Source organism: Ammospiza caudacuta, chromosome 4 (genome assembly GCF_027887145.1).
Source record: "Ammospiza caudacuta isolate bAmmCau1 chromosome 4, bAmmCau1.pri, whole genome shotgun sequence".
NCBI lineage: Eukaryota > Metazoa > Chordata > Aves > Passeriformes > Passerellidae > Ammospiza > Ammospiza caudacuta.
In genome coordinates this window covers 3,219,203-3,234,505 of record NC_080596.1, presented here as the reverse complement: position 1 = coordinate 3,234,505, position 15,303 = coordinate 3,219,203, and the positions used below count along the sequence as shown (strand labels likewise).

Below are 15,303 nucleotides of genomic sequence, written 5' to 3'. Positions count from 1 at the left end.
ACGTTACATATATTTAAACTTCTTAAATTGATTTTTCAACTGTTTTGGAGCACATAAAGTTAAGGAGAGAGATATCTCTGTTTCAGAGGTAGAAGCAATAGGCAGTACTTGTGCAGGGATGAAGGGTGTATTCCAATCTCATAACTGCTGACCTTAGCAAATCCTAACCCCTTGTCCTGGTTCTGGTTGGGGTAGAATTAATTTTGTTCACAGTGGCTGGTATGGGCCTGTGGTTTGGATTTGTGCTGAACAATGTTGATAATACAGAGATGTTTTTGCTGTTGCTAAGCAGGGCTTACACAGAACCAAGGCTTTTTCTGGTGGCAAGGAAGCTGGGGTTGCAGAGAAAGCTGGGGGGAGACACAGCCAGGACAGGTGGCCCAAACTGACCACAGGGATATTCCAGACCATAGATGTCATGCTCAGGATATCAAACTGGGGGAAGAAGGAGGAAGGGGATGGTATTTGGAGTGGTGGTGGGGTGCTTGTGATGGCTGAACTCCTGCCTGCTCATGGGAAGCAGTGAATTCATTCCTTATTTTGCTTTACTTGTGTGAGCTGCTTTTGCTTTCCCTATTAAAATGTCTTCATCTCAGCCCACAAGTTTTCTGTCTTTTACATTTCCAATTCTCTCTCCAGTCCTACTGGTGGGGCAGTGAGCAAACAACTGTGTGGGGCTTGGCTGCTGCCTGGGATTAAACCACTCCTATTAATGGGGCTGATGTGGGATTGTGTATTGATCCCTGTTTGCCAAAAGTAGAACACTTGAACTGTACTGGAAGGCATGGTGGTGGTGGAGAATGAGTGGTGTGCATTCTCTGTCCATTCCAAGGGTTAAAAAATAGGTTTCAAGCAGCCTTCTTACTGCTGCTTCTGAGCAAGTGTTCTTCGTACTGGCTGAATAAACTAAAGCCAGCCAGGTATAGGCATGTTACTGCAAAAGCTTTTCCAATACTTATACCCACAGCAGGCGAAATTCCAACATTCAGATATCTTCAGCCAAATATTGCATGGTCTACTTTAGAAAGAAAAGATATTTTAAATTTGCTTTTGCCAATGGAACTGAAAAAATATGCAGAATTTTACTAGATAGAATTTTCAACAATTACTCCATGATTTAGCATCTGAGATCTGCTCTTCTGTGCAAACCAGTAGGGTCAGTTACTAAATTCTGTGTGTACAATATCTTTAAATTGTGCAGTACTGCAAAGTCCCATATCAATAATATTAACACCATAATTCCCATTGGATGATCAGTTTCTCTTTCACACAGTGTTTAAGTTTATTTTCATAGTTTTCTTGTTCAAATTGAAGAAGTGGATGCGTTACTTCGTGGTAACAAACCACAAGAATTGTGAGTCTGTGCTTTCTTTTTCAAGATGGGTGTGTGCACAGAAACTAATCTTTTGGTTTTTAATTGCCCTCACTCTGCTAACCATTGAAAAGTGTCTTCCTGAACGGGCTAAATTCAAGTATTTGGTGCAATTAAAAAGCCTATGAAAAAAAAGGATATGCACTTCAGAACTTTCAAATGAAGCATGTAGATAAAGATGGCTTTGAAAATGTACATAGCAGAGAGACTGATTTCCATGAGCTAATCAGCCGGATGTTTGTAAGAGACAGACTTAAGTGTCCCCTCCAGGCAGCTGTCCATAAGCGCCACCAACGTATCTACTTGGTTGAGTGCTGCAGATAGAAAGGGCTGGATGGTCAGAAACTATATGTAACATTTCTGAGTACCATTCCCACTAAGGAGACATATCACATGGAGTTAAAATAGTCATGGTGGGGTAGGAATTCAAAAGTATTTGTCCCAGGAAGAGAGGGTGTGATTTAATTATACTACAAACTTTATTAGACAATTTGTGAACTCTGTTGGCAGCAACTATTCAGTTATGGTTAAGGGAAGTTTATGTCAGTTCTCCTCTTTCAAACCTGCGAGGAACTGGCTGACCTTTAAAAAACTGAGACTGTCTTTGGGTATTTTAAAATATCAGACATTTTTTGATTTTAAAGGACTATGCACGTTCAGATCAGATTTTCCTTTAAAAAGCAAGTTTTCTTTGCATTCTCTTTGGAATTGCTAGAATAGATTGCTATACCCACAACAGATTCAGGACTTTTTCTGGTCATGTTTGAATGATTCAATACAACATGTATTGTGCTTCTGCAGGCTTGGGAATCCCAGTGAGAAGTCAAAGATTAAAAATAATAGGTGTGCCTTGCAGTTCCTAATGAGATAAGCTTCCTGGAGAGGGTTGATTTTGTTGGGGGTTTTTTCATGCTGGTGAGAAGTGAACAAAACAGATCTAATTTTCCTCTAAAAAGATGAATTTCTGCAGGCTGCTCTTGGATCATGCCTATTGCTCCCATCGATTCCAAGTTGGCTTGACTCAACACTGTGTTTAAGTAACTCCCTTACCGAGACTTAGTCTCTCAGCTTTCTGGGGTTTTCTTAATCCATCAGATTTTATTTTGGTATGAATGACAACACATAGTTGGCATCATAAAAGTGTGAGGGCTGACCACAATTTAAGAGCAGCAGGAGTGACAGCTGTATGGCTGTTTTCATTGCCTCTGCAGTTTTAATCCCGTAATGTAAACCCCAAACTATGTCATGAAGTGAACCTGCATTCGCTGCATCACACAGCTCTTCACATTAAATAAGCACTATTCTGAGTATTGAAGGTCTCTGGGGAAAAAAAAAATTGTGTTATCTCTTTACGTCAGCTTTCAATATAAATTACCATTGCATTTCACACTCTCAGGGTTCCACAAGTGATTTGGTAGGTCAGATTTGTTTTGGTGTACCAGACAGAATGCTTAATTGTGATATTTGCTCAGTATTTGATAGTTCAGTTTTATTCCTTTTCTTAATCCTCTTCTGTTTGGGTTATGGGGTTTTGTTTGGGGCCTTCTGGGTTTTTTTTTTCATAAACAGTCAGCTACATGACTACTCATGAAAGCATGTGTACTTGGTGGTTTTATGCTGTTTTGTTGAACAAAATATATTTTGAATTCCACCTTAAATTGTCGCTTACTCTGTACAAAATTCACAAAGATGTATATTGCCTTCACAGTGTTTACATGAGGAGAAATTACCAGATATTAAGCTTCAGGGTTGTTGAAATTTAGCCCTGGTCAAAAAGTCTTATCTGAAAAATCCTAGATGTCCCCTTGAAATAACTATATCATTCTAGTCTTGGAAGATAGTCTTCCAGATCTGAAATGTGGGTATTAGTTGTATGTGTGTTAACAGTTTCTGTCAGGCATGACATACACTTTTTGGAAATGCCTGAAGTTTGTTCCAACAAACAATTAACCCAATTTTGTTGCTTCTCACAATGCTTTTGCTAGTAAAAATGTGACCTTAGCATGAAGGGTGAAGCCTGAAAAATCATTAAGTTGTAAGAATAGGAAAGCAAATTTTTAAATAATAGATTAGAAAATATAACTTTCATGCATAAAACTTCATATGGAAAAGTCATTCTCAGAGGCTTTAGTTGCAGTGTGATGTAGGTTTTAGAAAAGGGCAGGGGGGGAGCCATTATGCTTTGCAGATGTTTCAATCAATCCTCAACAATGCAAGGAATAGTAATTTCTGACTTTTCGCTGTTTTGAATGCTCTGTGAAATTTGGAATAATCCTAAAAACAGTGCAAATTTAGCAGAAAGGCAGTAGTATTCTAGATTTAATATTCTCTTATAGGTAGTAGTTGTTATAAAGATGCTAATGCCTTTCTGTATGAAGGATGATGCGCTCTTGAAGTTCCGCGTCTTAATTTTTATTCCAATAAAAGTTCAATAAGATCAATATGTTATTCAACTCTACAGGCTTGTAGAAGCAGTAATGTTAAATCTGTCATTTTAACTGCATCCTTGTATTCTACAACGTGTTAACATATATATATGTATGTACAGTGTAAATACAGTCCCACAATGGGTAATTTTACTTTTCTTTCCCCTAGACATTCAATGAATTTGAAATAGAGCAACATCAAGAATGCGCTTATGACCACTTGGAAGTGTTTGATGGTGAAAGTGAAAAATCGCCAATCCTGGGACGCTTATGTGGCAATAAAATACCAGATCCTCTCATTGCTACTGGAAACAAAATGTTCCTCCGCTTTATTTCTGATGCTTCAGTTCAAAGAAAAGGCTTCCAAGCAACTCACTCTACAGGTCAGAGATCAGGGTGTGCTTTGTACTAATAACTTACCCATTGTTCTTTAGTGGTAGATATGCAGACTTTTTTTTTTTTTTGTAGGAGTGGGATGAGTTCGCAGATGTAACAGCTGTATCTACTGAGGCCTTAAACCCAGTAGGAAAAGTCTGAGATTGCAGAAAGTGTTCTCTAATATTTTAGATATTCCTTTCTCCCTGTCTCTCTTTCTCTCATAGGTGAGAAATTAAAAGGTGTTGAAACAGAGTCAAATAAGAGATGAGGTTCCTCAGGATTCATGACTTGAGATCATAAAAGATTGAATATCTTTTCACTGTATTTGTAATGACAACATTTAACTGGGACATGTGGTGCACCTCCATTACTTTCCTAACTTTCTCTGACTTAAACAAACCTCTGGGCTTCGTGTAAACAGATATTTCTTTCCTGTAATGCTTAAAAGGAAAGGTAAACCAAAGAAGAATAAGGAAAAAACAACAGTAAATACTTTTTAGGACCTTTAGAATATAATGTTCTTCATATTTACCATTCAATTTTCTTGTTTGGCAGAAGTCACTGAAGTTGGAGACAGTGGTTTGTAATTGTATTTATAGAGTTTTTGTGACATTTTCAGTGTAAAGATTTTTCCCCTGATGTTGCTTGGCTTACAGTGGCCTCTAGTGCTGAACCTCTGAACATCCAGTGCCTGCAGTAAAACAAGGGGATTTGGGGCTTTTTGACATTTATTTTAATCTTCAATTGTAATGTCTGTCTTTACTTTGCAGAGTTCATTCTTATTTATCCAGGAAATAAATAATTCAGAGAATATTTCATAAATATATCTTCTAGGAGATAAGTTTTAATGGCAGGCAATAGTTATGAATAGAATTATAAAGGTAGTGAGTTTTATTACATTGTAATAAAATGTAATAATATATAATGATACATATTATATAAATATAATATTATTTATTTTATATAAATATAATTATATTAATAATATAGTATCTATATAGTATATAATAACATATAATAATGTAATTGTAATATTACAAGATTAGTGACATATGATATTGCCCAAAATATCCATCAAGTTGATGTGTAATGCTCAGCTAAAAAATCCTCATATATATCCGTGCTGGCATTTTGTCTTTTTTTTTTCCTTCTGATTTGTTCTAAATAATTAAAAATCTTTAGTAATTTAATTTCCCTTTCCAAGAAAGACAGTAGACAACAGTATATGAAATCTTTATGATCTGGGCCTTGAAAGTGAAAAGTTTAGCTACCTGCAACTCAGTTTGTTTTTCTTGTGGAAAATCCTGTTTTACAAGCATGCAATGTTTTGCTTTCCCTACTACAGTAACATTTTCCCTTAGATGAAAATTTCGATAGAAGTAGTAATTACCCATTTTTAATTACCTTAGGGTATATAATTAAAGGTCAGAAGTCTTGCTAGATCAGGTATGGTAAAACTGCTGTTTCATTTATTCACTTTCAGTTTGCAGAACTAAAGCAATCAGTATGTGAACAAAGTTCAGATGTACACTCCCTAAATTCTAAAGATTGCAAGTTTTGCTATGACCTGCCGAATTTTATGTGCCTTAAATATAAAAACATTTATAGCATGGACAAGCATGTGCTTTTCTGAGAAACTGAGAAAAATAAAACCTACACAGATTTTAAGAATGCCATAAAAAACTACAAAGTTTGCCTCCTTAAGAGAGGACATTTATTTCTGTTAGCTGCTGTTGCACAGACTGCTCCCTGAGATGAGCCCTCATCTCTGGCATGTACTTGGAGATAGTGTTTGAATGAGGAACAGCTCAGGTCTTACACTCTCTTCCTCCAACCTTGAGCCAAACATAGACTCTGTGAGAATTTTACCCCTGTGCTGTGGGCACATGTGAATGAGCAGATACATAATAAGTGTATGGGCAGAGGATTGTATTCCTTTCGTTCATCGTTTCTGGGAAAAATGGTTGATGGTGTGCAATGGGAGCAGACAAGGTTGTGTTTGATTCTGTATATCTGTACAGACAGACAGGGAGTGCTGAGGAAGCTGCTCCCATCACTTCTAGCATGTTAGCAAAACTCGCTCACTGAAAGGACTGCTGTAACACAACAGCAGTGAATGAGTAGCTGGATTCTGTGCCCAGAGCTGTCTCTACTGCTGCATTTCTGTCATCTTCATCATTTAATGGCCCCTTATTATTCCAGTGGATGCTGTCAATGATGATTTCCCTCCTATGACGCTTTTTGGCTTGAAGTGCTATCCGATTTCAAAATTTCCATTTAATATTTCAGAAAACAGGATTAAAATGTAGCAGCAAATACAGTAAAGCTTAAAAAATAAACTGGCTAGAAAGGCTTCCTCGGGTGGAGCAAAACTTATAAAATGCTGTTTTGAAAGTGCAACACAGTTTTAGAAGGAGATTCTATCATATTTTCCCCTTTCACAAAAAGCATAACCCATCCAAGAGGAATTCATAAAAATACTTCTGACAGAACATTAAACATCATTGCTCAGGGAGTGATCTGTCTGCCCTAACTCAGGCATCTAGTTCTCTTCTGGACAGCTTCATTTATGGTGCCTGGCTTCCAGCCACTGCTCTAGGAGGTTGCAGATCTACTGTAGGTCCTATTCATATCTGTCAATGCTGGGAGGATGTCTCAAACAAATTTGGATATCTCAGATGTCACTCGGTTTAGATGCCTGTGTTGCTTCCAAAATAGCTATAATAATTCAGTATAGGAGTGTTGAATCAAATTTATAATCTTGTTTCATTAGTTCACATGGTGTGGGTTTATGCTTTTCTCAACTGTCCGGCTTGTTAAACGATCAGGAAACTACTGCTCAATTTGTTCTTAAGTTTGAAAGAAGCCTCAAAGTCCCCAGAAAGGTAATGAAACATGAGAGGGTTTTTGTGCCTTTAGATGATCTAGAGAGAGTCTTTCACTGAAGGTACCAGATGACCATGGTTTTACAAGTTGGACATATTTCCCTGCAGTCAGGAGCAAACACCTGCCTACAGCAGAGCAGCTGTGCCTGCACAGTGGAAACCACAGTGGGTCAGCTCCAGTAGCAAGGCTAAGCAGGCAGTGCTGCACAGCTCTGCTCTGTGCCTGTCCCTGTGTCCCAGTGCAGAGCCTTGCTGGGCAGGCTAAGTGTAGGCTTCTGAAACTACAGCTTAAGAAACTTAAGAAACTGAAAATTTGGCTTGTAATTTCTATTCTAAAATATGAGGCTATAATCTGTGAGAGAAGAGCAGGGGAAGAGGAATTGCCATTTTCTGTGGCTGTATGGCTACAACTTTCCTTTAAGCTCCTGTCCTCTGTAGCAAGGAGAGGGAAAGAATGCAGACAGTTCATTAAATGTTGTCTTGTTTGCAGCTGTTTGGTGTCTGAGGCAGTGAGATGTTCCTAATGTTGGCAAGAGTCCAGTCAAACAAAAAATAAACCCAAAAAAACCCCTCTCCCCTCAACAAAAAAACCCCAACAATCCCCCAAAAAAACAACAAAAACCCCCAAATGAAATTCAGAATAGGGAGAAAAAATCAGTAAATTAGAATATCAATGAGAAATAACTGTTTGAAGTATCTTTCTTTCCAATGTTTTATCATGTGCTCTTATTTTTTCTTTAAGAGCAAAAAAAAAAGAAATTTAATTATGATCTATTCATGCATAATGGATTACTTAAAAATTATATTTCCTGGTTTTATTCCTTCATTACTCTATTAAGAAAAAACCCACTCTTTTTAAAAAGTAAGGATTTGGTCATTACCGTTACTAACTCTTAGCTGAAATGTGACTCCTTGCAACATAATAGTGCAATTGGTCATGTTTAGTGTGGGTGGAGTCCGTGAAGTAAAATTCAAAGTGTCTCTTCACCAAAGCTTAGAAAGATTTGAATATTGCTCTTTGTTTCAGGTTACTCTAAAATGATCAATCAATAATATCTACACATTTTTAAATGCAGGTAAAATTATCTATTTATTTATATAAATTAAATCTAAACTTGTGATTCTCAGTATTTTGTTCAAGCTCATTTGCACTTGATATTTTTTATCAAGTGCTGTAAGAGATGAATTGTTCTTGATGAGAAACAAACCCAAAATTATTCTGTTTGCATTGAAATCTTGTACATGTACTACATGTACTACCTGTAAAGTAACAAAGCCTGCACCCACCTTCTGGAAATATGATGCATATTGGAAACAATGCATTTTTTTCTTACGCACAATTTTCATCTGTTCTTCATTGAATTCTAATGACACTGTTACTTATTTGTTTTACACCTTATTCACCTTTACACTAGAGCTAATTCATATTTAAATTTTGAACTCTCTGAGCAGTTATAAACAAGTTCTAAGTCCTACATCCATTTTGCAACCGCGTACAAATAGAGATTTATGCTAAAATAATGGTTTTGACAAAAGGCATGGATCTCTTGCCAAAGGCTTGCCTCAAGAACAGGCTTTCAGATACAAGACTTTATCTGGTAGCAGCAGCTTTCTCCTGACCCACTCCTTTACAGAGAAAGGCCTGCTCATGAACTGCACAGCAAACAAGGCAGCAAGCTTTGCAGTGGTGTTTAGTATTGAGCTCGCTCTCCAGGTGCCATGTTATGGTTAGAGCTGACACTACCGTGAAACAAAAAAGTTTTGCATTCAATCACTGAGTATGAGTGTGCTGGATCTGACCCTCCCCTATCACTTGCAAACAGTGTAATTAACTCCTATGGAAGCACCACCACTGAAATGTGGGTACCCTTACAGCAACTGTTTTGCTGGCCACAGGAATCTTTTCGGTGCCTACTCAAAGACTGTCATACTGCTTAAGCCACATTCCTTTCGTGTTCCCTGTCTTTGTCTTTCGATTGAAAATTATGAACTATGTTCAAGTCTCTCTAGTTATAAAAGAGAATTTTTATAAGAAAACTCAGAATGATGGAGTTCTATTCATGCTGTGTACTACTTCTCTCTCAGCTTGTTTGATTAACCTGCGACATTAAAATGCACACAGCCTGAATGTGACTGCGCATCTATGAAAAGAAAACAGAAATTTGCACTGAATAAACTTCTTCGTCTTTTTTTCCCCCCTCCATTTAGAGTGTGGTGGTCGTTTGAAAGCTGAACTGAAGCCCAAGGACCTGTACTCACATGCTCAGTTTGGTGATAACAACTACCCGGTGCAGGTCGACTGCGACTGGCTGCTGGTGGCCGAGCGCGGCGCCCGCGTCGAGTTGATGTTCCAGACTTTCGAGGTTGAGGAAGAGGCAGACTGTGGCTACGACTACGTGGAGCTTTTTGATGGTCATGATAAGACAGCAGTGAGACTTGGTCGATTTTGTGGATCTGGGGTAAGTGAATAGGTAGAAACTTTTTTTTATTTTTAATTTCTACAAAAAGAATAAGAAAGACAAGGCAGAGGAAGGTAAGGGTCATGAAATTCAGTTACAACACCTTATAGTAAAGGTACTAGATTATCTACCTCATATTTTAATGGATAAATTTGCAGGCTTGTAGTAGTAGTGAAATATTTTCATCAATAAATTCTCATGTATTTTTTGTCCAAAGTATTTTAATGTTAAGTTAACCTTTAAGGAGCTGGCAGTGGCATGTTTATCAGCACACAAAGAAAAGTTAGCAACTTTTTTTCTTTATATTAGAGGGAAATGCACCAGTGTTGAAAATTATTACATTAAAGTTCTTTGAATTGGAAAGAATACACATTTTAAAGTAGGAGGGGCAGCTGGGAAGTATTTATAGTATGCTCATTGACTTGTAAGTCTGATTTTAGGAAAAAAAATCTGCTCCTAACTTGGGTGATTATTATGGGCCTTAAGAAAGCCATGAAATCCTATATGCATTCTGGCACATTTTATCTGTAAGACATGGAGGAAGTTGGCAAGAGGACACCCTGAGAATGCTGTATCCTATTTCTCATTTTAGACTTGCATTGGTCTGCCGGCTGCCTGCCTTGGAAAAACTGGTGCAATGATCCCACAAGTCCTCATCAATTCTTTATATGTGTGCCAGTGCAGGCACACTTTTGTGCATACACTCTTTGCCTAGATAAAAGGCTTCAAAGAGTACATAAGATGACAGGAGCTCTTAAGTAATTATGTGTCACTTTTTTCAGCCTCTGAGCTGGATCAAACATCTTAGTCATTCAGACAAGTTACCTGTAAACTGGCTTAAATCCTTTTAGTGCATTTTTGAAAACTAATTGATGATGCACAAAAGGTGCTTCCACTTGAGCTGTAGGGGATGTGTTCTAAGGGAAATGCTACAACTGAGTCTAAAATCTACTAATTCACACAAAACAATATTTTTCTTTGTTATTGTATTTTACAAGCAGAAGGGCAGCAAACCAGAAAATGGGCTGAATTATTTTCTTCTTTTAGGGGCTTGGGGTGGAATGGTTTTGCATTGGTGGTGGTTTGGTTCTGATAAGATGTAAATGAATGGTTTCAGATGCCACATAGGATAGATACAATTAAATAGAAAATCTATTGAAAATAAAATGCAAAATTATCCAAACTGGAATGGGAAAAATATATATGTTAGTACTTATTACCACCTTCTCAACTTTAGAAGAAGGATTTGGTAGTTCAGCTGATACTTCTGATAAATATGCTTCAGTAATAAAATAGGACATTGTGAAGGCTGTGAAGAATAAGATAGAAAACAGGTATTGGCCTCTGTTTTTTATCCAAATTTAGAATATTATATATGGTTCTGCCCAGTCACTTTCTTTCTCCAGCAGAACTAGAGAAAAACTAGGAGTTAGGGTATTTCCTCAGTCTGCCTCTAGCCTATAAGTGAGAGCACAATGGGATAGAACTGTTCTGTCTGATGATGTCAGATGGCATTGTATGAGACACAGTGGAATTACATGATGAAGTGTAGCAGGAAAAGAGAAATATTCGTAAGGAGAAAAATAGTGTATGAATACACAGAGTGGACAGATAATTTTTTTTTTCTTTTTATTTATTTATTTTAGCCACCAGAAGAAATTTATTCAGCAGGAGAATCTCTTTTACTTCATTTTCACACTGATGATACAATCAACAAGAAAGGATTTCATATACGATACAGAAGTATAAATTATCCAGATAGTGTGCACACCAAAAAATAACACAAGAACCTCCATGCCAGAAAAAAAGAGTGAGAAAGAAAGAACAGGCAGTGAAAGGAAGGAAGGCATGTCATTTTTTAAAAAAACTGAAGTTATTAGCACAAATGATTAATATAAGTTCAGTTGAAATGCTGACTTATAATACCAGAGACTGAAATAAAATAAAAGAAGAAAATCACCTATCCCAGTGGAATAGTCAAGAGGACGATGTGCAGGCTCCATACTTGACTGTCTCTGCAGAGCTTGTGAAAGGACTTGGCATGCAGGGAGAATAGAAAAGCTTTTGTTCATGGTCCAGTATTTGCTAGAACCCCGCGTGTGGATTCAATCAGTTTCATTCAGGGGAAGTGACCCTCTAGATCATTCTTCCCTCTGACTATTGTATGGTGTCTAGAAGGAAAAGAAGCTCTTTTAGGTCACACACTCAAATACTGTCCTTCTACCTAGTTGCTTTGACTTTGAATCCTGCGTACGGTGTGTACAAGGACTTGGAAGAAGATACAAAATGGGAAGGCCTTCCTGCATTGTTCTGTATTTTTTATAAATTCACCTGTCATATCAGGTTATCAGTGTTTTGAAACTGGAAAATCCTACTTCTGAAACATAACTGATCTATAGAGTATTTTGTTTAACTAATGACTGAGAAGTCTGAACTGTTACATCAGTCATCACTAGTGACCAATCACTAGCTGACTGAATTTTAATGGTATAAGCATCTGAAAATGTTTGGTTTACTGGTTAAGTAAGCTATCTCCGATGATGTGCTCTTATTTTGCACTGAATATAGAAAGAGACTGAAATGAAAACCTGTCCTGGATCAAAATCTGTATCCATGAAAAAGAGAAATGGTCAAGGATCATCTGAAACTCCTCCTACTGAATTTTTTTCAGCAGTACATTTGAAACCACTGCTAAGCTTTATTTCTTTGGACCTTTTTGTGAATGAGATATTTGCTGGATTCAGTTACTCAGAAATGAGGCTGCAGTAGTGTCCAAAAGACAAGTTTCCCAAAGAGGTTTTTGTTAGGTTTTTTTCCTAAGAGCAAGACTATCCATGATGGTGAAAAAAGCAGAATGAAACAACAGACCCAGGATCTTTTTGATATCAAGTGTGAATTTCTATGGTGCTATTCCATGAACATTAAAAAAAAAAAAAAACCCAAGAAGTTTTAGACTTTTGAGCCAACAGTTTGCAGATCATGAATGTCTCACCATACCTGGCTGCATCTGGAGAAGGAAGGCTTTACTGCTCCGATGGAAAGTGGGTTGCAATGGCAGTGCTATTCCTGTGGAACAACTACTATTATTGCCTTAGAATCCTCGCACACAAACAGACAGATCTTCCTGTAGATACACTCCTAATTTGATAAATAATTTGACATCTTGAGCATCTTAGCATACACTAACAAAAGGATCTTCAAGCAAAAGCCCCATCTGCAGAGAGAGATCATCTGCTGTAAATACAGAGACCTGCTTTTGATGTAGAGATATGTTACATTTAGAACTGAGATATTCTATGTGCTTTAGGCCGTACATGGCTCTAGTCATAATGTATATGCATTATGTAAGTATTGTATGAATGAGTGCTCCAGGAGAGTGAGAGCTATTGTATGGGTGAATATGGAATTGTTTCTTTATGTGCCAAGTTCTATCAGGACCCTGTTTGACTGTAGCAACTTTTCTTTAAAGGCTTCATAGACAGATAACAAAGACTTCTAGTTTGCAAGAATCAAGTTTAAATGAAGTATTATGTTTCACTTACAAGAAATATTATTTTGATATCCTTTGATGTAAGTTGCTACTCAAATTAGCTTAGTTTATGTTTCCTTCTATGAACATACATTGGCACTAATAAATCTGACCTTTTTTTACAAAAATAAAAACTGAATGTCCGTATAGATCTCTTTGCTTGTTTTAACAGTCCTGTTATTACTCATATATATTTTTCTTTTTTGATAGCTGATGTGTGTGACGTTCAAAAGCTTAATCATTTCTGTGTTTTTATAATGCTGCTCCACTGTCTTTTGGCTCATTTTTCAAGTTTTTCGATCAAGAAATGAACTACAAACATTTTCTCCAAGGTCTTTTACTACAAAGTTCAGGCAGAGATATTACTAAAGTTAAAAAAAATAAAATGTGTATTTTTGATTTTGTTACGTAATTTATCAGCTTGGTGGAATTCCAATGCTTGAATTTCTGAAAGAAAAGCAAGCAGAAGCAGTGTCTCCCTGGCATGATTAATCAAAAGGAACTGGGAAAGTCTGAGGGTGAAAGCAAACGCAAGTTTCCATGCTGTCTTATTTTCCACTTTTCTGTTTTCATCTCCTCATAATATTCTCTCTCTCCGTTTCCTAAATCCTTCCTTTTCTCTAAATTTGACTTTCTTATTCCCCTCAGGATTACTCTGATAACCACAGGGTTGAGCCAAGATCATTACTTTTTGGAAAGGTTTCTTTTGTTGTTGTTGATTCATACAGGCCCCTGTATAAATCCTGCTGTCATGTATTAAATACTGCAGCAGAAATGGATGAAGAGGTTGGATTGGGGGCAAGACACTATGGTGTATTTCCAAAGCTCTGTGGAAGGTGATTGTCTGTGATCATGTCAAAGTATTGCTTTTGAGCACAGCATTGCTGGGATTTTTTCACATGGAATATGTGGAAGTCAGAAGAGAGCAGTTGCCATAACTTCAAATACAAAGTTTGATTTTACTTCTCTGGTTGGTTATTCCTCTGTAGATCTCATATACTTCAGAGTGGTGAAAATGCAGAAGGTGTTCTTAATGATGATCTTGCTGATAAATGGACCATATGGGTTCTATCTTCTCACTGGCCATAATCCTAGTCAGTCAGCCTCGTGGTGCTATCAGATGCTATAAAAAACACAGCTATTTACAAGTCCTAGGAGGTTTTTCCTGATGTAATGAAAAATGACATATGCAGTGAACTCCTCCCTTATAGGGGAAGTATGCCTTATAACTAGCCTAACAATAAGAAAATAATGAAAAAATAATTTATTTTTGTTTTTGAAATTGTGAAAAGCAGTGTGGGTTATCCACATGTGCAGATCCAGATTTGAGATCTAGTTACAGTGCATTTATTGACAACATACCCATCAAGGTGAAGATGATACTTGTTCTGCTTCCTACTTGACACAAACTTTTTTTGACTGTGGCAATGTCACTGGATTTAAATTACGTTTCCTGGAGCATATCATAAAGTTTTCTTCTCAACTACCTAAAGAGCTTCTGATGTGCTGAATACTATTATTTAATGTTAAATTTAGCATAAAGTGTTATTTTGATGGAATGTACTTGTCTGCATGGCTGGCAGGCTCTTGGAGAATTTAAGTCTGTGGCCGACCAAATCCTGTGATCAATATCACATTCAGATAAGAGGGAAGGTAAGCTATGTTTGTGAGAAGCTTTCCTTGTGTCCTTAATAAAAACCCTAAACAAACAAAAGAGAGTAAAAGGTTAAAAAGAGTAAAAATCACCAGTGAAAGCGGTTAAAATGGTTGCCTTACATACAAGGCGTGGAGGTCAAGCTGAAGTGAATAAAGCAAGGTAGGTGCACACACAGCAGATTTTCTGTTCTTTGCTGACCTTTTGTTATAGTCTACAACATATTTGAGTAATATTGCCTTGCTGTGAGACCCATGAAATCGCGGGTTGACCTAAGCATGGGTGAGAGCCAAATCAGATCCTTAACACAATATTGCAGCGTTACTTTTTCATTTAAAGCAGATTGCTTTTGAACCACTGTAAAAATTAAATTGATTGGATGGAAGCTTTATCCACCTGGGGAATCAGTTCTGCACTTTTGCTGTGCTATTGGGGTACAAGTGGCACACCCAATTTGTTCTAACAGAGGAAATTGTTGTTGACCTCACAGGCTGTGTGTGTTTTGCACTGACTCTGTGCTGCACCACCACAGAGAGTGGTCACCGCCAAGGCTCACTGGAACTTTTATAATTAAATGGTTTTGTTCTGCCAAAATGTAGA

The 15,303-nt window shown here is 37.2% G+C and overlaps 1 protein-coding gene across 2 annotated transcripts in view; it reads left to right on the top strand.

The window, feature by feature from the left end:
• TLL1 (tolloid like 1) overlaps window positions 1-13,224 on the top strand; it is a 126,133-nt gene extending 112,909 nt beyond the window's left edge. For both annotated transcript variants that reach the window (XM_058803297.1, XM_058803296.1), the window contains 3 exons: window positions 3,968-4,181; window positions 9,270-9,520; window positions 11,167-13,224. In XM_058803297.1, the coding sequence (XP_058659280.1) occupies window positions 3,968-4,181; window positions 9,270-9,520; window positions 11,167-11,301 (600 nt within the window). In that variant the 3' untranslated portion in view covers window positions 11,302-13,224. The remainder of the gene's footprint in view (window positions 1-3,967; window positions 4,182-9,269; window positions 9,521-11,166) is intronic.
• The last annotated feature ends 2,079 nt before the right edge of the window (window positions 13,225-15,303 follow it).